Below are 23565 nucleotides of genomic sequence, written 5' to 3'. Positions count from 1 at the left end.
AATGGTATGGAATAAGGGGTGGATACTGTCCTGGGTTCAGCTATAGCAGTCATTTTTCTCCTTCTTAGTAGCTGGTGCAGTGCTGTGTTTTTTAACTTTCAGCCTGGGAACAACGCTGATAACACCGATGTTTTTAGTTGTTGCTAAGTAATGTTTATTCCAACCAAGGACTTTCTCAGTCTCATGCTTTGCCAGGGAGGAGGGGAAGCCGGGAGGAAGCAGAGACAGGACACCTGACCCAAACTAGCCAAAGGGGTATTCCATACCATGGCACGTCATGCCCAGTATATAAACCGGGGGGAGTTACCCGGAAGGCCCAGATCACTGCTCGGGTCGGGCTGGGTATCGGTCAGCGGGTGGTGAGCAATTGTATCCTCTCCCCTTGTTATTTCAGTAATCATTATTATCACTGGTGGTAGCAGTAGTGGTTTTGTATTATATTTTAGTTACTGGACTGTTCTTATCTCAACCTGTGGGATTTACATTCTTTTGATTCTCCTCCCCCTCCCTCCAGGAGCAGGGGGAGGAAGAAGTGGGGGAGTGAGTGAGTGGCTGTGTTGTTCTGAGTTACCAGCTGGGCTTAAACTACGACAGCTGTGAAAGCAAGGGCTTTTTCCCCGTGTCACTGTTTCAAACCTGCTGAACTCATGACATTCCTAAGGCCTCATTCTGTTCCCAAGAGCTGAATGATGGGGGCACCATTTCACAAAATCAGTTAATAAATCCATACCCTTGGGGGGCACCTCCAGTATGATGTTCTCTCTTTGTCATAAGCAGTGAAGGTAAGTGATATCCCAAATAAAATATTTGTTGATGAAGTTAAGAAAGGGTACTCGAGTATATGCTAAGCTGAGGAGAAAATAAAATAGGTATTACAATTTCAAATTTCTTCATATGCATCAGAGAGTTTTTACAAGTTTTCACAGCCTGGGTGAGGCTCATGCCTCAAAGAGTCTGTTTCATCTAAGTCACTTTTTTCCTCTCTTTTTCCTCCCCAAAACAAGAAGCAATCTTCGAAGGAACAAATATGCCACTTTAAATGCACAACATAAAAATGAGCCAAACTAATTATTAAAATACATTAAAAAAAGAGATTCACAAAAGATGCATGTGATTAGCTCTTTGACAAGCAATTGATGCTGTTGCAATGGCTGCATTTCAGATCGCAAATGTTTTCTTTGCTAGATAAATAGTTGAAATAATGTGAGAAACAACTTCGCAGTCATCCAAAGAACAGTTTGGCTTTAAATGGTTCATCTAATAGCTTTCCACTGGCTGTGCTGTGCAGCCATTCCATATTGGCCCTTCACTACAGCCATGTGCTTTGGAATTCCTTCTAAAACTGAGCTCCCAGCCCGACCCTCCTTTCCCCGTCACAATTCCCTGCACAAGTGTTACTACATATGCTTTTAATCTTTCTTTTCAGATGAGCTCCCAAGTCTAACTTCTTCCTCCCTGAGCTTGAAACGTATGGATTTGAAAGCACAGATGTGGCCTTGAAGTTTTTGGACCAGGCCCATCTGGGTCAGTCCCTACATAGTTTGACTAGTACTTTCTTGAGTAAAATTCTCAGAAGCCTTCATTTTTTCTTGTTCTGACTGTACTACGCACTGCCTTTTATCTCTCCTAGTTGAACTACAAGGATCTCAAAGGAGATGTGATTTTCATAAACAGAAAAATAATGACCAGCCAGAGGAAGGAGGAAAATGTTTAATGACTCTGAGAATTGTCTTTATGAAACAGCAAATTTACTTTTAGTTTATTCTATATGTAAAAAATATACCATTCATAGACTGGATGTCCTGGGTTCAGCTATAGCAGTCATTTTTCTCCTTCTTAGTAGCTGGTGCAGTGCTGTGTTTTTTAACTTTCAGCCTGGGAACAACGCTGATAACACTGATGTTTTTAGTTGTTGCTAAGTAATGTTTATTCCAACCAAGGACTTTCTCAGTCTCATGCTTTGCCAGGGAGGAGGGGAAGCCGGGCGGAAGCAGAGACAGGACACCTGACCCAAACTGGCCAAAGGGGTATTCCATACCACAGCACGTCATGCCCAGTATATAAACCGGGGGGAGTTACCCGGAAGGCCCAGATCACTGCTCGGGTCGGGCTGGGTATCGGTCGGCGGGTGGTGAGCAATTGTATCCTCTCCCCTTGTTATTTCACTAATCGTTATTACCATTGGTGGTAGCAGTAGTGGTTTTGTATTATACCTTAGTTGCGGGACTGCTCTTATCTCAACCCGTGGGAGTTACATTCTTCCGATTCTCCTCCCCATCCCTCCGGGAGCGGGGGGAGGAAGAAGCGGGGGGGGGGAAGTGAGCGAGCGGCTGTGTGGTTCTGAGTTACCGGCTGGGCTCAAACCACGACACTGGAGAAGAAGGGGAGGTTCTTTTAAGATCTCATCTACGTTTATTATTATTGTTGTTGTTGCCGCCATGGTTAAAACCAAGGAACAAAATTAGCTCTATCCCAGCGGAAACCAGGACAATTATTATTATAAAGATGATAGAGACTTTGTCCTCCTGCTGCCAGCATTGTGAGTCACTGAGAAAGGGTTCTGGATATTACCCTGAGAACTGCGTTTTGGCATTAACAGGGACTCGGTAGGATCCCTTCTGTGTGCAGGGATGCCTGTAAAACAGTTTGCGAAACTAAGTCAAATGCACAACTGCTTTTCCGGACATGCTGGTTTCCTTCGCGATCCAGATACTGCTAAGGAGGGACTCGAGCGGGTCGGGAGCGCTTCGGCACCGCGTCCCCGTGCCCGGGGTGACGGGGCTGGCTCGCGAGCAGCGCGGAAGCCCGACTCCCTCCTGCACCCCCGCCGGACCAGCCGGGCGGGAGCGGCGCCTGGGAGTCAGACTCTGCTCCCGAGCAGAGGGGCCGCTTTGCCGCGAGTCAAGGGGGCAGCCCCCCGCGGGCGCAGAGAGCGGCACCGCGCAGCGCTGGCTACTCGAGGGGGTTCCGCGGGGGGCGGCGCTGCGCTGCCCGGCGGGGCGACCCCGGGTAGGACCGGGCAGAACAGGGACCACCGGTTGCGGGGGCAGCACTGCGTATTGTGCGCCCGGGGCTGCGCGGGGAGCAGAGCGGGCCGGCCCCGCCGCCCGTGCCTGGCTGGAAGTGAAACGCGCCCCAGCTGCTCTTTTTTTTTTTTTTTTTTTTTTTTTTTTTTTTTTTTTTTTTTTTTGAGCCTCTAAAAGGCTCCCTCACCCCTTTCATCTGCCGCTGCGGCCCAATGGGAAGGCGGAGGTTGTCTGTAAGTGGTCTAACCTCAATGAAGTGTCAGTCATGTTTCCCGGTAGGTGAAGTAAGGTCTTTTGTAACCGCCTCTGTCTTTGGGAAAGAGAGGAGAGTTAGAGAGGAGCTGGGGATGCCGGATCGTGTTGCAGGAGAGGAGTCTAGCTCTGATCTCATGTATGCCTGAGCAGGGGAAGCAGAGCACATGGATTTCTAAACACGCTGGGATTTTATAGATCTACCAAAATAACAAGAAGCGAACCTGACCCTACTGAGAACAGTCAAATGAATCGTAATTGCAGATCAATGCAGAGAGATGGGGAAATTTCACTCGAAACATGGTTAGTTCCTTTCACTTGCTACTTCCTTAGCCCCTTCCCCTCATTCGGATTTTACTCGGTTTGTTGCTGTGATTTTATACTGGTATCTAATGATCTTCCTTTATTATTTTTCCCCAATACTTTCCTCCGGATCTGTCTAGCTGCCGGTTGTAAACCCCGAGAAAGTCCAGAAGGTAGGGATGGCTCCTTACTGCTAGTAACTTTGAACGCCTTTCCCAGCTCTGAGTGCCTGCCCCCGGCCCCCTGCCCTCTCCCCTCAACTTTCTGCCGCGGTTTGCGCGCCCCGGCTCCAGTCCCGGCCCCGGGGATTGCCGCGGGGATTGCTGCTGGGCCCGGTGGCCGCGGGGGCCAGGCGGCTCAGCGGCGGTATTGTCTCCTCTTTTCTAGGTGATAGTTTCGCGGTGAACGCCTCTCTGGCTCGGAAAGGGCTGGAGGACTGGATGTTGAAGCAGAAATACTCCGGGGGCGGGGGCAGCAGCAGCAGCGGAGGCAGCAGCTCGGGACTCCACCAAGGCTTCCAGCACCGGGTTGTGTGCAGGCTCGCTAGCGCCAGGGTATGTCAGCTTCCTCGCTGCCCTTGCCCCCCGCCCCTCCTTTTTGAAACAGGGAAAACTAAAAGCTCTTTCTACATCCCTCTCTATCCCTCCCAGGGGTCGGTTTGTCAAAGGCAGGGTTTGCTTTGACCTCATGCTGCTCCAAGGGGCTGCCCCGTGTGTGGTTTCCTTCAGTCCTTTAATGAAGTTAGGAGGTGGTGCAGAGCAAACTTGATGCCGGCGCAAAAGCCAGAGGAGTAAGGGGACCTGTCTGCCTGTGTCTGGGCACTACGATTAGAACAAAACCCTTCACAAACAGGAACAGAGAATCTCTGGGCAAAGCCCATCACCCTGCCAGTGTGCGCAAGCTCGTGCACCCTGATTGGTGCACAAGTTCGGCTGTGACATTTTGGCAGGGGAATTCTGGAAAAAAGTCCCTGAAGAGTGTATTGTTATTTATCTTCTCTTTGCTAATAATGGGGGGCAGGATTTCTCCACAAGAGTTACTGCATATGTCGCTTGTCCTGGCAGTTACCATGCTGGCCACTTTCTGCCCTTCCTCTTGTGTCCGGTCTTCTCATGTAAAGCTCAACTGGAGGAAATGTTTAAGTTGCTTTGTTTGTTTGTTTGTTTTTTTCTTCTTAATGTTGTCTCTTTAAACAAGAAGGCATGATGGGAGGTAAGCAAACATAACAGTTATTAGATATGGTCCTCGTAGTGTTTCAGGGCATGATCCAGAGCTTATTGATGTTTGCTGAAAGACTTCCATTGACTTCCACGAGCTTTGGATCAAGCCCTGAAAGCTTCATCAGTGGAAAAGTAACCTGAGAGATGGGGAGATTGGAATCTGTGTGTTACCTTAAAAGTGGGTTGAAGAAATTCTGTAAGACTCAATTTGAAGTTTTAGAAAGCAGCATTCTTTATTGCAGTGCTGGGTGCACACATGAATCATTTCACAAAGGTGAGCGCACCCATTACTTGCTGGCAGCAGCTATGCATTTACCATACTCATGCATATTTTCAGCTTTCCCAAGAAATGATTTACATATTCATGATGGTCCCGTGAACTAATTATAATATTCACATTCTAATTATGCATGCGCTTTCTTGCTGAGTGGGGGTCTCTGGTGGTCGCAGATAGTCTTCCTCACTGTGTTTACTGAATGACCTCAGTGCTTGCACATGCTTGCAAGGTCCTAGTGCTGAGTTAGCAGTTGGTATGTCCTTGCTTCTGTTCCAGTCTCTCTCCACATTGGGCGCCACTCTGCTGTCTTGAAGGCTAGCATCCTTGGTTTTATTTACTGTCTCCTTAGTTGTTCTCAGTCCCCTTAGTTGTTCTCAGTCCCATGATGTTCCTTCCCCTGTCAACCGAACATTCCTTTCTCTCTCTGTGTTAGCAAGTTAGAACAGTTTGCTGTATTCTACTATGTTAGTTTAAAGACACGCACACTATTGTTAGTTTAAACCCACAATTTAAGCCTACATTTCCCCCCTTTGAGACTTATAGGATATACATATATCCTGTAAGTCTCATCCTATACCCTTTACCCATATTTGATTCTAATACACTATTGCGATCAGCAACTACAAAACTGAATAATGATACATGCTAGGATACAGACACAAATTATTACTATAATGATCACAAAGAAGTTTTTTAACCATATCAAATTTGGTAGCCAAGAAGTAAGTCCATGCCATAATTCTTCAAATCCCCAGGAAGTATCATCTCTAGCGGCCTGATGTAAGATCTTTGTCTGCTTCCAGATTTCTGCTAGATCTGTGGATATTCTGCCACTCTGGTCACTCTCGTCTATGTGCCAAGAGGCATATGGTTCTGCAATGTTACCTGGGACAGGCTGGATACCTCAATCTGTAATGCTTGTATAGCATCCAGGAGTACAACAGGCAATGTACATGTTCCAGTCCATCCTGGGGAAAGGGCTTTTCTAGCAGTATTATTACACAACTAATACCACCCTTTCCCTTCTGGAGCATTCCAATAGCCAGTTTGGGGTCCCTTAATCTGGAGTTGCATTGTCCAGCTACAGTTTGGGTCATGTCCTACCAAGATATTACCAGAGTTAAGAGTTTTACCCAGTGCCAGCAGGTATTGTTTGAGATCCTGTTTTCTCTGCAAAGACATATCACCAGGAACAAAAGGCAGTTGGTAAGGCCACCCATACATCAGTCCATATGGACTCACATGATTCCTTCCTGGCTGCATTTGTATCCTTAACAAAGCAATTGGTAGGGCTTGTAACCAAGTTAAACAAGTTTCTTGACATATTTTAATTGTAACTTGAGTGTCTCATTCATATGTTCCACTTTCCCACTAGTCTGAGGTCTATATAGGGTATGCAGATCCCACTTGATTCCCAAACACTCTCCCACCTTCCTAACTACTTCTACAACAAAATGCAGACCTCTGTCTGAGGACAAGCCTGCTGGTACACCATATCGGGGTATTATTTGATTCAATAAATGTTTTACTACTTCATGAGCCATATTGCTGTGACAAGGGAAAGCCTCCAGCCAACCAGGAAACATATCCATTAGTACCTAATGGAACCACTGCTGGGTTCAAAAGGTTAGTTACTTTCAATTCTATGTCCTCTTGTTCTAAAAGCACAGCCTGATATTTTAACAGCCTGCTTGGGGAAGCCAATGACTGCTTTTCTGTTCCAGAATGGTTGTTACCATGTGAAGTACAAATACAGTCCATTTTTGTCCCAGAGTATTCGATAAATTTTTCTGTTAGAGGCTCTAGTCCTTTTCTTGCTTCCAGTTTTATAGGATATTGTTTCTGTCTTACCGGTCTGATGTTTGGTTTCAGATGAATAGTTACTGGTTCTGCATTTCGTGATCATCCCGGTGCTCCAGCAGCCCATACTTGCGGGGTGTATTCTCCACTTCCTCTGTATATCCGGCTCAGTGGCTGGTTTCTGTAACATAAAAACTTGGCCCTCCACAGCCTTTTCATCAGGAACATGTATCTGAATTTTCTTACTTTAAACATAATTTATGCAATATATCTCTATCCAATAACAGCACGGGGCACTCAGACATGTAAAGAAATTGATGGGTCAACATCTGTTTGCCAATTTTAAAATTTAAAGGTTGAGAGAAAGGCAAGGTTCCTGTCCACCCTGTGGCACCAATGCCTGAAGCTGTTTGCTTAATTGCCCTTTACAAGTATTTATAACAGAATAAGTAGCTTCTGTTTCTACAAGAAATTTTATCTTATCATTCCCCAACCTAACTGTAACCAGGGATTCTGTTGGGGAGGGTTTCAAATCTTCCCCCAGTCCTCTTCAATCTTCATCTAAAGTAATCATTTTCTCTGCCTGTCCTGACATTCCACTACATCTCCGGTGTTTATTTTGATTCTGAGGGCATTCTCTTCCAGTGCAACCCATGGAGTCTGTTCACAAACCTTTCCATGTAATCCTTCTTTCCTCTCCTCCTGGGCTGCTCCCTCCTTTCCTGGTTTCCTGAGTGAGAGCTACAACCAACAATTTTTTCTTTTATTTTTTTTTTTCCTAAGCTCCAGAGTAAAATTGGAATGTTTATCTTATGCCCCCACATATACAATAACAGATTCCTAGTTGAAACCTGACACGCTATAACCCACAATACACAATATTGTATTATTTTAATAATTATATTAATAATATATATTTTAATAATCGGGGACTTGCACCCCTTTCCACCACCATTTGAACTGTTTCAGGGAACTTGCACCAGAGCAATGGTGGTCCGATTGCAGTAGGTCTCTCAGGCCACGTTATTTTTCCCAAATCGTATTGATCCTCCCCCTTTAAGCTTTTGTACTTTTTTCCTTATATCTTCCATGGATTGACCTTTTATTAAATGGCCTAATTCTCTCCTTCCTTCCTCTGATTCAGGATCAATAGTAGTATATTTATTCATCACCTCTTTTAATCTTTCCACGAATCCAGAATGTGATTCGTTTATATCTTGCTTTATTTCATATAGCTTAGACCAGTTCACTGCCTTGGGGACCACATTCTTAATACCAAATAAAATCCACCTCTGGTATTGTTTCAAAGCCTGCCTCTCCTGGTCCCAGTTAAGGTCCCAGTTAGGATTGGCAGTAGGTACATGAAGATTCACTATACCTGCCAATGTGCCTGCTGTTATTTGTTGCTCTACTGCGGTCTGAGCCATATGAATAATCATATCCCTGTCAACACTCTCAAAAACATGATGCGTAATTACCAGTCACTTGTTTCCAAATATTCAAATCTATAATGGCAAAGGGAATCTTTATCATGACTGGACCATCATTGCCCACAGCTTGTCTTAAAGGTGCAATCACAGTTTCCCCTTATTTTCCCCTAGTTTGCCCTGCTGTAGGGCAAAATCCTTCAGCCCCCCTCTCTAACATCTCCCTTTCCGGTGCCTGTGCTTGCGCTTGATTCTTGATTCTCGTTGTCAGCACCTTTGGCCCCATTATTCACAATACCCCTTCTCCGGGAGGCTACTATCAAATCCAAATCCTCCTCCTACACGTTCCTCAAATGTTTAGTGCATAGCTGTCCTATGCTGCACAAAGAGCAACAGCATTTAAGCAAATTTTTACTATCTTTCTCCAAGGACAATACTAATGGGTCTTGGGGTGCAAGATTAAAACTACAATCCTTTTGCCATTCCAGATGATTTCTCGAAGTGAAAACCATTTCCGCATAAGCTACTTCATCCCACTTTGCTTCTTGTCTCAAGAATAACATCAATTGTAACAAAGTATGATAATTAATTGTGCCGTTCACAGGCCACTTTCCCCAAAATCTAGTTTGTACAATGGCCACCATTGATTACAGTATTTTACCAAAGTCTCCCGAGTGACTGAGCCACCCAAGGGTTCACTGATTTGCTTCCAGTGTTGCAAAATGCAACCCAATGGGGATTTCTTCAAAACCCCCCTATGGAGGCAGTGGTCCTGACCTCCACCCACATTCCAGAGTGTTGCAAAATGCAACCCAGCAGGGACCTTTTCAGGACTCCCCTTTTGGAGGCAGTGGTACCCATGATCCTGACCTCCACCCAGATACCAGAGTCCGGACAACCAGAACCAGACTACCTTTACCCACCACGCAGGGCAACCCCTGCGACTAATGTGGTAAGGGACCAGAAAGAATGCCTTTTTAAAGAAATAAAATCAGGGGTCTTACTGAGGTCCCAAGTCGGTCCGGGAATTTGTGGTTCCTTTCAGGGAAACTCCCTCAACGCCGGCATGAAGGTCCCAGAGACTCCCCAGATCCATGGGAAACACGGCAGAGGGTCCCTGTTCGGGCGCCAAATTGTTACTATAAAAGTCAGTTGGAGAAACTCTCTAAGACTCAATTTGGAGTTTTAGAAAGCAGCATTCTTTATTGCAGTGCTGGGTGCACACATGAATCATTTCACAAAGGTGAGCGCACCTGTTACTTGCCAGCAGCAGCTTTGCATTTACCATACTCATACATATTTTCAGCTTTCCCAAGAAATGATTTACATATTCATGATGTTCTCGTGAACTAATTATAATATTCACATTTTAATTATGCATGTGCTTTCTTGCTGAGTGGGGGTCTCTGGTGGTCGCAGATAGTCTTCCTCACTGTGTTTACTGAATGACCTCAGTGCTTGCGCATGCTTGCAAGGTCCTAGTGCTGAGTTAGCAGTTGGTATGTCCTTGCTTCTGTTCCAGTCTCTGTCCACATTGGGCGCCACTCTGCTGTCTTGAAGGCTAGCATCCTTGGTTTTATTTACTGTCTCCTTAGTTGTTCTCAGTCCCCTTAGTTGTTCTCAGTCCCATGATGTTCCTTCCCCGTCAACCGAACATTCCTTTCTCTCTCTGTGTTAGCAAGTTAGAACAGTTTGCTGTATTCTACTATGTTAGTTTAAAGACACGCACGCTATTGTTAGTTTAAACCCACAATTTAAGCCTACATGTGTTTCCCAGCAAAGAATATATCTCTGAAAGCACAAGCAGAGCTGGGCCACCAAACTTCCTGCAGGCTCTTTGCTTTGTTAGCCACCAGTTTTATTTTCAGAAGCCTGGACTTCTCCTGTATCAGGAAAAATTAACTTTCAAGTGGAGAATACTTCATTGTATTGGGGTATTAAAGTGTGTAGAAGATGCATAGCATGGGAAAAGAGAATGATGACTTTTTAGATTCCACCAGTATTGTATTTAGAGGAGGATAAATTGTTTGGGAGTCACTAGAAGTAAGGCAAGGGGGGCAAGGTATTGATGCAAGTGTTTGTAATTGATGAGTGTAATCACTTCATGTGCAACCTGCAGGTGTGGTTGGTTGAAGTGATTTTTATTGTGTTTTACTTGGAGAAAATGTGTCCAAAGAATGAAGGTCTCATTAATAGCAGTACATAGATGTGTGATACAGATGTAAAGAGTAAAACCATGTGCTTTTAATTGTTTTTCATTATCCCAATTTTTGCAAGTCAAGCTTTTTAGATATGTTCTACCTTTCAAATATATATATTTTCTGGGAAAGCAGCTCAACTCACCAAACTAAACATAGGTTTAAAATACAAGAGTTAAAGGTCAAAAACTCTGACTTTAGCTTTGTGAAATGTATTTTCTTCCCCACAAATACAGTTTGCTTTCTGACAAGAAGGAAAAATAAAATCTTTTGTCAGAGATACTTTACTATTCACAATACTTCAGTTTTCAGTTCCATGAGGTCTGCTCATCTGGAGTGACAGTAGAACAGTATTTCTCTTCTTAAGGTGTCCTCTTCCTCATGATAGTTCAGCAATTAGCAAGCCATTAACTAAACATTAGTCTACAGTTTTAGTACATTATAAAACTGTAAATAGGTTTAAGTATGTTTAAAATCACTGTTCCCATGAGGCTTTTTACTGTCATCCTGATATAGAGCTGTTTCTGAATGTTTGAAAATACTCCCAAATGTATTGCCAATATATTTGGTAGTATCTGCATGCATATATAGCTTGCTAATTGATTTAGTTTAGTTGTCATCCTGTCACAGGCACACTGTGCCAACTGCATTAAAGTTCCTCTAAAATACGCTCTTTTGATAGATGGGACAGTTGTGTATTCCCCAATAATGTAGTACTGTTTCACTCGAAACAACTAAAGGCTCTTACTACCTCAAAATTCCTTCTAAAATGTTCAATGTTTGTGACTTATGGCAGAAAGAGTTAGATCAAACACTGATGAAAATATCTGCATTCAGAGAAACATCAGTTTTTAAAAAATAAGAGTGGTCCGAGAAAGAATTTTCCTCCTAGGAATCCTTAAAGAGTTTTGTTGATGGTGGTTTCATTAGTATGTAGGACCCTATTTGGTAAAATCCAGTGTACTTCCAAAGACCTGTTTTTGGGAGAGAGGAGCATTCAGTTGCTTCCAAGTCTGAAACTTCAAAGATTTGAATCATTTTTACTAGAACTTGAAATTGGACTTGTGTTGCTCTGTATGAGCCAAAAATTCTGTCTTGGTTCTAGTTGGAAGGCTGTTTTCCTAAAGAACAGAGACACTGAATGGTTTTGCTAAAGTTAGTCATCCAGGGGAGACGACACTGAAGTTCAGGGGGATTCGTGTAGCATTTTACAAGAAGAGTGAGTGACTAATACAGGAAAGTAGTAAAATTTCATTTGTGCTCCTCTAGAATGATTGAATTTCCAATAGTTGTAGAGGGGAGGTCTTTACATCAGTTCAATCAAGGGGTGTTTGACACAAGGAGGGTTCAAGAATATACCACCTTTTCTCCTCCTGAACTGAAGTTTTGAGTGTTTCTTGGTTAGAGCAGACTTCCCGCAGCTGACATGTTGCTCATGTCATGTCCCATCCATCCATGTCTTCCCCCCTCCAATTCACTGGAAGAACAATTAGTGTCCAGCTATTGCATCAGTCAAATGAGAAGGTTCTCATAGTAAATTGTTGGGTGAAGGCATGAGCCAGGGGAAGGGGACTGTATCTGAAATACATGCTTTCGGTGTGTACGTAACTTTCTGTTCTGGGCTGAGCTCAGCTCAGCAAATTAAACCATTGCCGCCCACCTAGCAGAGGCTGCTCTGCTCTAAGGGTTTTAATTACTGGGGAGACTGAGGGCTGGGCTGCAGCTTTCCACATCAGGCAGAACTAAAGAAAAAAGGAATTCTGTTGCATCCATGAAAAGTATGAGGTCCAGAGTCATCTTCTAGTTTTAAAGCTAATTGAAACCACTGGGGCTGTAAATCTGTTAAAGCAACTGAATACACTTCTGCTGTTGCTTTATGAATGAGTTAACTTGCGCCCAGAAAGATTTTCTGACACTGTGGATTATCCTGTATAATTCTTCAGTTTAAATTTATTCAGTGTGTTTACTTTTACAAACTATTTTGGGAGTTCAACATTGTTTGCAAATATTCATGTATTTATTTAACTGAGAAGTAGCTCTATGCTAGAGGGGAAAATATTAAATATGACATTTACTTAGTTCAATTTACTTTTATCTTCAAAGCCATAAGAAATTTTACTAGTTTCTTGCATGTCTCTTTGAGATCTGTGCTTGGGATTGCTAAAAAATGTCATATTTTTAATTAAATTTCAAACCAGCTCATGGTGAGCCAAGTTGAAAGTAATCATTTTAGGTAAAATAGAAAAGACTTTAGCTAGGCTCTTTGGTGCTAGTGATTCTCATGTTCAACCCTAACTGATATTAATTAGAGTTGAGTATCTGGTTTGGGAATAATACAGTATGAAATGCTGAGGCACATCACTGCTTCAGAGGTGAGGCTTGTTCTCCATTTGTTCTGTGCCTGTAACTTTCAGTGACGTTAACGTTCAGTGACGTTGTTTCATAGGTGTTTCAGATTTAATGTGGTGCACTTTTAATTTGGCATGTTGATTGGAAAGCTGAATAGCCCGTTAAGTTTCTGCAAACAACCTCGTTAAAGTAACTTTTTTTGTTTGCTTGGAGTTTTTTTGATCTCTACCAACCTTCTTAATCCCACCCCCTCTAAAGCGGAGTTAGTTAGGTTGATGTTTGTAAGAAGGAAGCATATTCTGTGTAGTAGCTGGGTGAAGTCCTCATCTAAGCAATACTAGTTATGTCTCTTGGGCTCCTCATGGTCCCTCTTAGTGAAACCTTAATTATTCTGAATGAGGAGGGCTTGGTTATGGAGTATATATTCTTCTGTAAATTGGGATGAAAAGTAACAGTATGTTATATTCTTTAATGATTTAATGTAATCCAGACTTTACACTAAAGGTTTGGTTATAACAAAAAAAGGGAAATTTGTAGCATATGATTGTCGACATATGGGAATGTTCTTTATGGCAACATTCATTAACAGAAGGGTTTTCTGTAGGTTTTGTGAGATCTGTACTAAGGCCCAGGAGGAGCTCGGTAAGTGGCCATTTGTAGGCACCATTCAGAAGAAGATCTTAGTTGGCTTTTATGATTTCTTTTGAATTGGGTTATGAACAGAGGAAAGAGAAGTTTCTTGAGTATTGAAACTTTGTAAGAGTTAGTTTTCCAAAGTTGGGGAAATAATTGCTCAGTGATGATATTTAAATCAAAATGGAGCATTGCTCCCTGTGCTGCAAATGCTGGCCTTCATAAAAATCCTTATGGATGGATTTTGCTTCATGAATGTCAGCATCAAAACCTGGTTGGAAAGTAAATGGTACACATTGAAATGTAAAAAGTACTTGAAATATTTTTTTGTAACTAAACCACTTTTCTAGTTAATACACCAGTTACTAAACAACTAAAAACATCAGTGTGTTATCAGCACTGTTCTCAGGATAAAGTCGAAAACACAGCACTGCACCAGCTACTAAGAAGGAGAAAATTGACTGCTACAGCTGAACCCAGGACAGAAAGCTTTTATTTCTTTGTTTCTTTTTTTTCAGCTTTGATTCCTTGTTATATTTCATTACTCAAGCAATTGAAATTAATTAATAGATGGGAAAAGGTTTAAACTAAATAACAAATATCCTTGGTTTTGGAGGATTCTAAGTGAGAAGGATGAACGCTAAGAATTAGGTCCTGTAGTAAGCGTAACTTTTTTTACTTTCAGCCTAAATGGAATTGCAAGGACAAGTCTCACATTTGGTGAGAGAGCTGTCTGCTCAGATCTGCTAGGCTAGGTCTGGCTGTGCAGGATGGTTATAGAGTGGGAGGTTAGGGCTCTAAATTTGAATTCTTATCAGAAGACATAATTCATGAAAGGCAGTGAGAAATGGTTACCCAAATATGAGCAGAACAAAGCAGCTCGGCATTGAACGTGCTTTCTCTTGGGTTGTCACCCATTGTATCTGTAGCCTGGTGTGTAGCACCTTAATGTAATTTCAGACTGGCTTCATTCTGAGCAAAGGCTGATAATGTGTGAACATATGTGATGGTCCTGAGCTTATGGCAAGCAAGCCTATCAGATGCTGCATGGTGTCTCTTTTCAGAGGGGATTTTAGTGCTGACTTCTATAGAGTCAGGCTTTGGCAGTCATAATTGTATAGCAGAGAATATTACAGAAATAGGTGTGCAAGTGTTCTCAAATGCTTGGTGCTTTGTTGTAAATTTAATCTATTTACATATTTCCTGTACCATTTTCTCAGGCAAAGTTCCAGTTGATACGAAAGAAGTCAGGATTGAAAATAGTCACTTGTTTAGAAGCATTTGAGTGTGACCTTGAGAGAAGTCCTCTTTCCTTTTGCTGACTTTTTGAACCCCTCATTAGAGAGTTATTGAAAATCGGTAGGAAATTTCAATGAGTTCAGGCTGCAACCCCAGCTGAGTTGTCACTTGCTGTTCCTTTTGGAGCACTGCAGGGGACATCGCTTCCTCGGAAACTAGCATAGACCTACAGTATTGTTACTCTTCCCTGTTTCTCATTCCTTGTTGAATGCCTTAAATCTGTGGGTAGAAGCATGTGTGGTGAATTTAGAGGTGCTTCAGCACAGATGCAAAGGCCAATCCAAGCCTGGTAGTGTTTTGCGTGCATGTAGAGATCTTACCATGCAAGCAGCGTGCAATATATGGTTCTCTGCCACCATTGCAATATCTTTTTGTTCCCAGAGAAACTCCCCAAAAGATATTGGGTGAGCTTGAAGAAAATCATAGAAGAGCTAAGGGCGGTTGAACTAAGATGACTGAAAGAGCAAATTATTTGCTTCTTGTGTACGTAGGAAAACTGATAAGACTTCTTGTGATAGACATGGAGTGAAAGAATAAAAAGTACTTTTATTTATCAGTCATTTATGGCTTGCTTATACAGCCTTTTATTGTGATACAGAGTGTTTGCACAGCAGCTATTCTGGAATACCTATTGCAATCAGCTTCCGTATGTAAACATGCCAATAAATATTGCTGAAGCAATGACTGAATGAGAATTTAGGTTTTATTGTTTGAAGCTTAAAAAAGGTGAAGGAGTATGACCTGTGAAGGAGTATGATTAGGAATAGAAATGGGGGAACTTAAGAAAGATTGGGTGTAAAGACATGGTAATGGAGGGCTGTTTGAATGCAGAATAATTCTTGGAAAATGGTACAGGTTTTATTTTCTCTCAGAATTTAGTTAAAACTGCACAGTTTACATCTCTAACTTTCTTAAGTATGTAATGGAAAAGGGTCTTCAAAGTTGTGTCCATTGAACTCAGTCCATTTCAGTTTTTTCTACTGAAAACATAGCATAATTGTGTGCATCTGTGTCAGCAAAATTGAGATAGGATTCCCTTTCAGGGAATATCTTGTACATGATACCATACAACATAGAAGTGCTGTTACTTTAGGCATGGTTTTAGCAGATTATGCTGACAGCAGTTAGTTGTAGCGCAGAGCTCTGTCCTTTATAAAGATTAATGATGCTTGAAATAATAAATTTATTGGAAATGCCAACCAGGGAAGTTGTTTTCAATTCATAAATAGAATTGTTTGTATAACAGCAGACATCTTCCCCCGCTATTTCCTATAATAGAGCAGAAGTAAATTACTAGAGCAGTAAGATTCCAGTATATCAAAGGTGCTATTGGAGAAAAGATCCCTTCATGAGCAATATGTTTGTTGGGAAGGGCAGGAAGAGGGTGATGACAAGCCATTTTACAATATCACATTTGCTTATGGCTTATGGGGAGTGCTGCAAAGAGCTTGAAGCTTTTAACACATCTGAGCATTGTTGACTCTTATTCTGGTTGCCATCGTTCAGTAGGCAGGAATCAGCTCAGCTGGCAGAGGGACCAAAAACTTGCCTTCTGTGAGTGGGCATTGTTTTGGGGGAGAACTTCTTTTGGGGGAGTAACTTTTAAGTTTGTTACAGTATAGACCTAGCAGTAAGTTAATCATGACATTAAGAGGGAGTGTATGTATAGACATTACTTCACAGAGTTGTTATAAAATCTGCTCTTGCCATATTTTAATTTCCAAGGCTTTTGAATCTCAGACAAGGTGCTATAGAGGTAGTTATTAAATTCTGCAGAAATATTTTTATTGGGCAAGAGATTGCTTGATGATGTAGCTGTGAAAGCCAAATTCAGAGACTAGCAAAAGGTTCTTTATCCATGCATTTAGGAGGAAAAATATTATTTTGTAACACTCACTTATTATTGAAATACTTGTTTTAAATTTAACCTTCTTTTTCCTGAATGTATGTATGTATGTGTGTGTATATATAAATCGTGCCACAGTCATGACAATGTAGGGTATATTCTTTTTGTTATTGGGTTTTCAGTAACATTATGTAATCAATAACATTGTCATCTGTGCTGGGTTCAGCTGTAGCAGTCATTTTTCTCCATAGTAGCTGGTGCAGTGCTATATTTTCAACTTTAGCCTGAGAACAACGCTGATAACACTGATGTTTTTAGTTGTTGCTAAGTAATGTTTACTCCGATCAAGGACTTTCTCAGTCTCATGCTCTGACGGAGGGGAATCCGGGAGGAAGCAGAGACAGGATGCCTGACCCAAACTAGACAAAGGGGTATTCCATCCCACAGCACATCATGCCCAGTATATAAACTGGGGGGAGTTACCCGGAAGGTCCAGATCACTACTCGGGTCGGGCTGGGTATCGGTCAGCAGGTGGTGAGCAATTGTATTCTCTCCCCTTGTTATTTCCCTTATCATTATTATTATTGGTGGTGGTAGTAGTGGTTCTGTATTATACCTTAGTTACTGGACTGTTCTTAACCCATGGGATTTACATTCTTTCGATTCTCCTCCCTATCCCTCTGGGAGCAGGGGGAGGAAGAAGTGGAGGGAGTGAGCGAATGACTGCGTGGTTCTGAGTTACTGGCTGGGCTTAAACTACAACATCATCAATAACACATAGGTGGAAACACAGCTTTGGAAATAAGTGATTTTAACTCTTGTGGCTCAGCAAACCCTTGCTACTGCAGAGTGACCTGAGGACATACTGCCCTTTTCCAGCTTTTTTGAATACTCTTGAGAGCAGACACTGGATAGGATATAACGAAAAAACTTTTTAAAAGTTTACACAGTGTACCTCTTTGGTGTAAAAATTAACTTATGTGGGGGCTGAGTTAGACTAAATATTGCTGAAAAAAAGTGTCTAGTTCCCTGCTTTTCCAAGATTTTTCTTTAATGTGTGCTGAAAGGGGAAGCCATGTTCTCTGCACCTTTCTGTACCAAAACACGTGTTGCTAATTATTTAGTTTCTCCTGGGGGCTGTTCTTTTGGATGGTGGTTTGACTTTCCCTTTAAGCATATAGGGACAGCCAATGTCAGAAGAAGCTTAAAATAGGTTGTCTGCATTGAGGATGTGTTGGCAACCAGGCAAAGAATGGAATGGCAAAGTGGGAGAAGAGTTAAACCCCACCTCATTCCGCCTTATCTGTGTAGCAAACTGTGCCTGTCCAGGGTGGAGATATCTTAGGTTCAAATACCTTGAAGGCTGATATGGGAGTTTTGGTTGCAGTCTTGGGGCAGATGGTCTCTGGGTAAGTGAGGCTGTGGACACACCAGTAACTGGCTGCTTGTCATGGTTTAAGCCCAACTGGTAACTCAGAACCATGGAGTCCTATCTGCGTTCCCTTATACCCCATGTTAAATACAAGGTAATTTGAAGCAGCTTATGCCTTTATTTACCCCAGTGGAAGTGTTGACATGAGCTATTACTGTGGAATGTCTGCCATGTAGCCATACTCTTAGATGTCCTAATGTTAAGAAACTAGCCTGAAGCACTTTGCTGAGGTTCATCCAGTAAAATTTCCTAGCTCTTAGTCATTTGCTCCATAAACCGTGATAGCAGAGCTGTATCAGATGGCAAAGTCCTCCAGCTCCTTGCTTACAGCTTGGAACAAAATTTAACAGTTACGTATCGAGTTTAATTTTTTGTACTAATAATTTATATAGTGTAAACACACTAGATTATATAGTCTGTTGCTGGAATTAATCAATCAGGAAAAAGTCATGTATATAGAATTCTCTTCATCTTTCTTTTAAAAATACATGCTCACTCCTGGTTCATATTTAACAGCACTGGTAAACGAAGTCCTTTGCCACAAAACAGGTGTAAGCCACTGTCCTTCCCTGCCAGCATGCCTTGGTCATGGCATGTTTGGCCTGTCTGGTGAAACTGCCAGTGTTGTTGCAGACACCTACTTAACAGAAACTGGAAATGAAATCACTATTTCATTTAACATTGGCCACCTATTGGATAATGACTTTCAGCCACCCTAAGATTGGGCTGGATTTGAAACAGCAGCCTGTTAGTGAAAGACACTGTTTCCCATTCTGATCTCTGAACCATCTCGTCCTCCAGAAGCATTTGAAAGAATGTGAGTGGAGGGTAAGAACGTGAAATTTCCCATCCACTTCAAATAGGTTTGCCCATGTCTTGTTCTCACATGCACTTGTTTAAGCCTTCAGTTCACTGTTCAGTCTTTAGTTCTCAGGTGCCATTTGGCATCAATTTCCATGCAAAATTCGTGGGAATCAGAGAGGATTCACAAGGGGGTGAAACCCTTGTCCTACAAGACTTCCTGAAGCAGGCAAATGGTTTCCTTTCTTGTAAAGAGCAAGGAGTGCTCTGAGCCTTCAGAGCCAGCTTGGTTCCTCGCTTTTGACACACAAGTCAGGACACTTCTGCCAAGAGTTTTACTTGCACTTATGTTAGCGGAAATGTCCCTGATAAGAAGTAGTCATTGTGAAGTCTTGTGGCTTTGACTGTGAAGACTTTTAATTTTTTTGCATGAAGACTGCTGATCCATTTATATTTGTTGTTGTTATATAAAAATGTGAGTGAGGGTTTATCTTTTCCTTTGAGATGTATGGCTCTAGCTCTGGAATTACTTCCAAGTTTACAAACTGAGTCTGTGGTTTAGACCTCTCTGATAAACATTTTGTTGTTGTTGTTTCAAAATTGGATCAGATTTTTGCTGTCATAATGGTTGGTGCACTTGGCAGCTCACATTTTAATTAGGGGATAAAATTGGACTGTGCTTGAAATCCAGCATGTCTGGTATTTTCTTGCTTTACTTAGGGATGTTTTTAATCCCACTTTTAACTTTGAAGACTAATGTAAGGCAGTTAAGAACTGAGGGTTGATAAGTTTTTTGTCATTTTTGAAACCTAGATCCAAGCCAGCTTCTCTTGCAATATTTCAGCCTCACTTTCCCAGGACACTGAGATAAATCAGCATCTTTATCAAAAGAAGTAGGCCTTTTGTGGTGGTAGCACTGTAACATTAAATAGTCATTCTAATTTGCATAGTTGAGACAATTATGTTGAAGTTCCTGATGAAATTTACTTTGGATTTTGAAGCTTTAAAACATGCCACTTGCTTAATTTAATTCTTCAGTAGCCAGTAAGGGAGTTTACTGCTCAGATGCATGGGAAGTGAGATGTTTTGGAAAGCTTGTGGAAAATCAGCACCCTTCACGGCACATGTGACAAACTGAAAGGCAGTAATTGGGGTTTTGAGGGTTTTATCATTTTTCTTTCTTTCTTTTTCTTTTTTTCTCCTTCCCCACTTCTTTTTGCTGGACACAGTGCCATGGGAGTGGTGTGGGAGGAAGCACAGAAAAACAGAAGGCTAAATTGGGAAGCATTCTTCCCACTTAAGGAATCTTTTCTGCGTGTAAGGTATATGTTGAAAATATTATTTATATAATTTGAATCCAGTCACACTGAGGAAAAGGATGCTCGTTTGCAATATTATTCTGCACCTCTTAGGAGCTATTGGTTCCAGTTCTGGTCTAGAAGCGGATGCATTTTAATAACTGCAGAAGTGATTTTCTGTATCACTGGAATCAAATTCTAAAAAACCCCCACAATGCTTTAGTTGTTGCTAAGTAATGCTTACCCTGATCAAGGACTTTTCAGTATCTCATGCTCTGCCAGTGAGGAGGGGCACAAGAAGCCAGGAGGAAGCAGAGACAGGACACCTGACCCAAACTAGCCAAAGGGGTATTCCATCCCACAGCACGTCATGCCCAGTATATAAACTGTGGGGAGTCACCCGGAAGGCCCAGATAGCTGCTTGGGTCGGGCTGGGTATCGGTCAGCGGGTGGTGAGCAATTGTATTGTTCATCACTTGTGTTTATTGTTTTTTTCCTTTTCCCCTTTTAGTTTTCTATTCTCTCCCCTTGTTATTTCCCTTATCATTATTATTATTGGTGGTGGTAGTAGTAGTTTTGTATTATACCTTAGTTATTGGACTGTTCTTATCTCAACCTGTGGGGTTTACATTCTTTCGATTCTCCTCCCCATCCCTCTGGGAGCAGGGGGGGAAGAAGCGGGGGGAGTGAATGAGTGGCTGTGTGGTTCTGAGTTACTGGCTGGGCTTAAACCACGACAGTTCTTTGTGGTGCCCAACGTTGGGGCACGAAGGGTTGAGATAACGACAGATATGAGCAGAGTGTGTCACAAAGGACTTGTATCTCTGTATAGGGTGTCACATGTGCATTAGAAAAAATAAGGCAAAGGGCTGGAATAATCCTCTGGGTTGTCGGGGTTATCCCCTGTGGCTACAGACAGCCATGCCATGCAAGCACATTAATAAACTGACCAAGATCTGTTAAAATGAATCCAACAACACTTCAGGGTTTTTGATTGATTGCTTGTTTTGGGGGCAGGGGAAGATAAGATTGCCCCATTTTACCTGTTGACAAGGTGTTCTGTTGCCTAACCTTTGGGTAGCAATCTATGTCTAATTTCAGCCTAAATTAGTTATCCTGAAATACAGAAACACACCTTTTTAGCAGCAAAAACAAGGCCTCAGAGAAGGAAAACTGATGGCTGGTTCATAGAAGCATCAGGTTTCAACCACTGAAATGCCATGGCATGACAGATCCATATCCTGGCAATGTCTCTGTCCTTCACAGGTAAATAAATTAAGCATTGTGGATTTCACCGGCTGGAAGGATAAAATTTCCTTTTGTTTATCTTTTTTAAGACCACAGGATAGTCTCTTTAATAAACAAATTGTCCCTATGTCCCTGTCCTGATGTCCCTGTTCTCTTTCCCATTCTCCACAGTGTAAATAATGCACTAAACTGATTTCATCAGTTCACTAAATGCTACGTGTCAGATACAGGCATGTTGAAAACTTCCATGATACAATGCTGGTATGCTGTGGAAAGTCAAGTGCAAAATAATAATTAAAATATCTTTATTGTAACAGCTGAAATACATGCATTTGTGTTGACATAACAAAGAGGTATTTTGAACCTCTCTCTGGGATTTTGCAGAAAGGAAAAATTTACAGCAAAAAATATGTATGTGTTTCTCATGAGATTCTGCAATACCTGGAGTACTCCTTCATATCCTGGAATCTGGACTTAACCAAATTTCCTACTGAAACCAATAATCTTGTTTAAATAATATCAGTAAAGACAGTGGAACAATCCAAAGCTGATTTGGAATCCTACTGTGAATTTTATTTCCCAGACAATATGATTTGTCAAAATAGGCAGACTGTGTGATAAAGCTTGATTTCAAAACAGACACATTTTATTCAAAATTGCTGAAACATCTGATTTTTAAATGTTTGAAACGAATCTTTATTTCTAACGTTTGAGCAATTTTTTGTTCAGATATTTCATTTATAGCAAGTAAATGGGCAGAGAAGATGATTGAATATGAAACAGAATATCTAAATAAATCTCTGGATGCTTTGATTGACCCAGGAAGTTTTTCAGGAAAAAATGAATAATGTCACTCGTAACTTTTTTTTATCCTTCCTTAAGTTGTAATTTTTCTGGAGTTTTGAAAATTATTGTCCAGCTCTCCGAGGTTTTTGGCTCGCGTTGCTGAGTGGAAGTCCATGTTTAAAGCCTGCTTTGATCTTTCCTTGTGGATAGAGCTATATGCTGTGAACATTTTATAGCTTGTTTGTTACCCAGAATAATTGGGACCTGCAATAATTGTATATGCAACAGCGCTGTAGTGAAATAATGCTGAACTTCCCATGTGCAACACAAATGTTGCCTCAGATCCATGTGACAGCTCTTCAAGAAGGTTTAGCTATACTTGGCTTTAAAGGGTGTCTTAGCTAATTAGTGTTTTAGAGATCATGGGCCACAGCTTGTGAGTTCAGAGCTTCTGCTAATTAAGTTTTGAATGTAATTTTAGTTAAACTATTAAAGCTTTGTCCCAGGGCTGTTCTCATTAAGCAGAACTCCAGCTCTCCTGGATTTTCTTTGTTCAGAGCCCTCGCAAGTGCACGGAGGCGCATCTGGTATTGGCTATGGCATTCACATGGGTCTAAAACTGCTGCAGAAGAAACAATGCAATGAAATTTATCTGGGAAAACAGTGAGATCACAGCATAACATTTCCCTGGAGAAAAGCCTGAACCTTTTTTATGATCTGGCTTAGTACTTAGTACAGTACCCTTAACCATCAAACTTCAGGGTGTATGAAATCCCAAAGGATGGAAATGGAAATACTTTTTTGTTCAGTGAAGTCTGGAGTACACCAAGCTAATGATTTCATCTCCTCTACCAGGAATCATTTAGGGGCCTAAGCCCCATGGATAACATGTACAAAAATAGTACTGTAGGTACTTGCTGCAGATGGGTATGGACGGGATCACGTACTAGGAGTCACCTGTGACTTGAGTTATACTGAAACCTTGCAAATCTCTGTTACATTTCTGGTGTCATAATACTACTTTGTTTACCAGCTTTGGGCTTTTAATTAAATTTTACAGGATACTTGCCCACAATATGGATTAGGCCCATTATGTTACTTGGGGGGGGGGGGGGAAATTGTTATCAAACATGAAGCTTTAAAATTGGCAGTTGCTAAAATTTATTTTTTCTTAAGACTTAATAGGCGTGTCCAAATGAACATGGCAATTTCTTTAGAATAGAAATGAATACACTGTTTTGTTGTATCCCAGACTGTGACATCTCCTGCTGTGATACCAGGTGAAAAATCCCTTTCAAAAAGGCCAAAACCCAGCTGTGCCCATTGCCCTGTAATGCCTCATTTTCTAGCTGGTGGGTGCTGGGGAGGC

The 23565-nt window shown here is 41.8% G+C and overlaps 1 protein-coding gene across 1 annotated transcript in view; it reads left to right on the top strand.

The window, feature by feature from the left end:
- The first annotated feature begins 2685 nt into the window (after window positions 1–2685).
- The window catches only part of LOC115619005 (protein naked cuticle homolog 1-like), a 100771-nt gene continuing 79891 nt past the window's right edge, over window positions 2686–23565 (top strand). Inside the window, exons 1-4 of the mRNA XM_030511022.1 lie at window positions 2686–3037; window positions 3969–4135; window positions 9186–9257; window positions 9351–9452. Coding sequence (XP_030366882.1) covers window positions 2686–3037; window positions 3969–4135; window positions 9186–9257; window positions 9351–9452 — 693 coding nt within the window. The remainder of the gene's footprint in view (window positions 3038–3968; window positions 4136–9185; window positions 9258–9350; window positions 9453–23565) is intronic.

The sequence above is a fragment of the Strigops habroptila genome, chromosome W (assembly GCF_004027225.2).
Source record: "Strigops habroptila isolate Jane chromosome W, bStrHab1.2.pri, whole genome shotgun sequence".
Taxonomy (NCBI): domain Eukaryota; kingdom Metazoa; phylum Chordata; class Aves; order Psittaciformes; family Psittacidae; genus Strigops; species Strigops habroptila.
The sequence above is the reverse complement of the archived record's forward strand: the minus strand, read 5'-3'. Positions and strand labels throughout refer to the sequence as shown.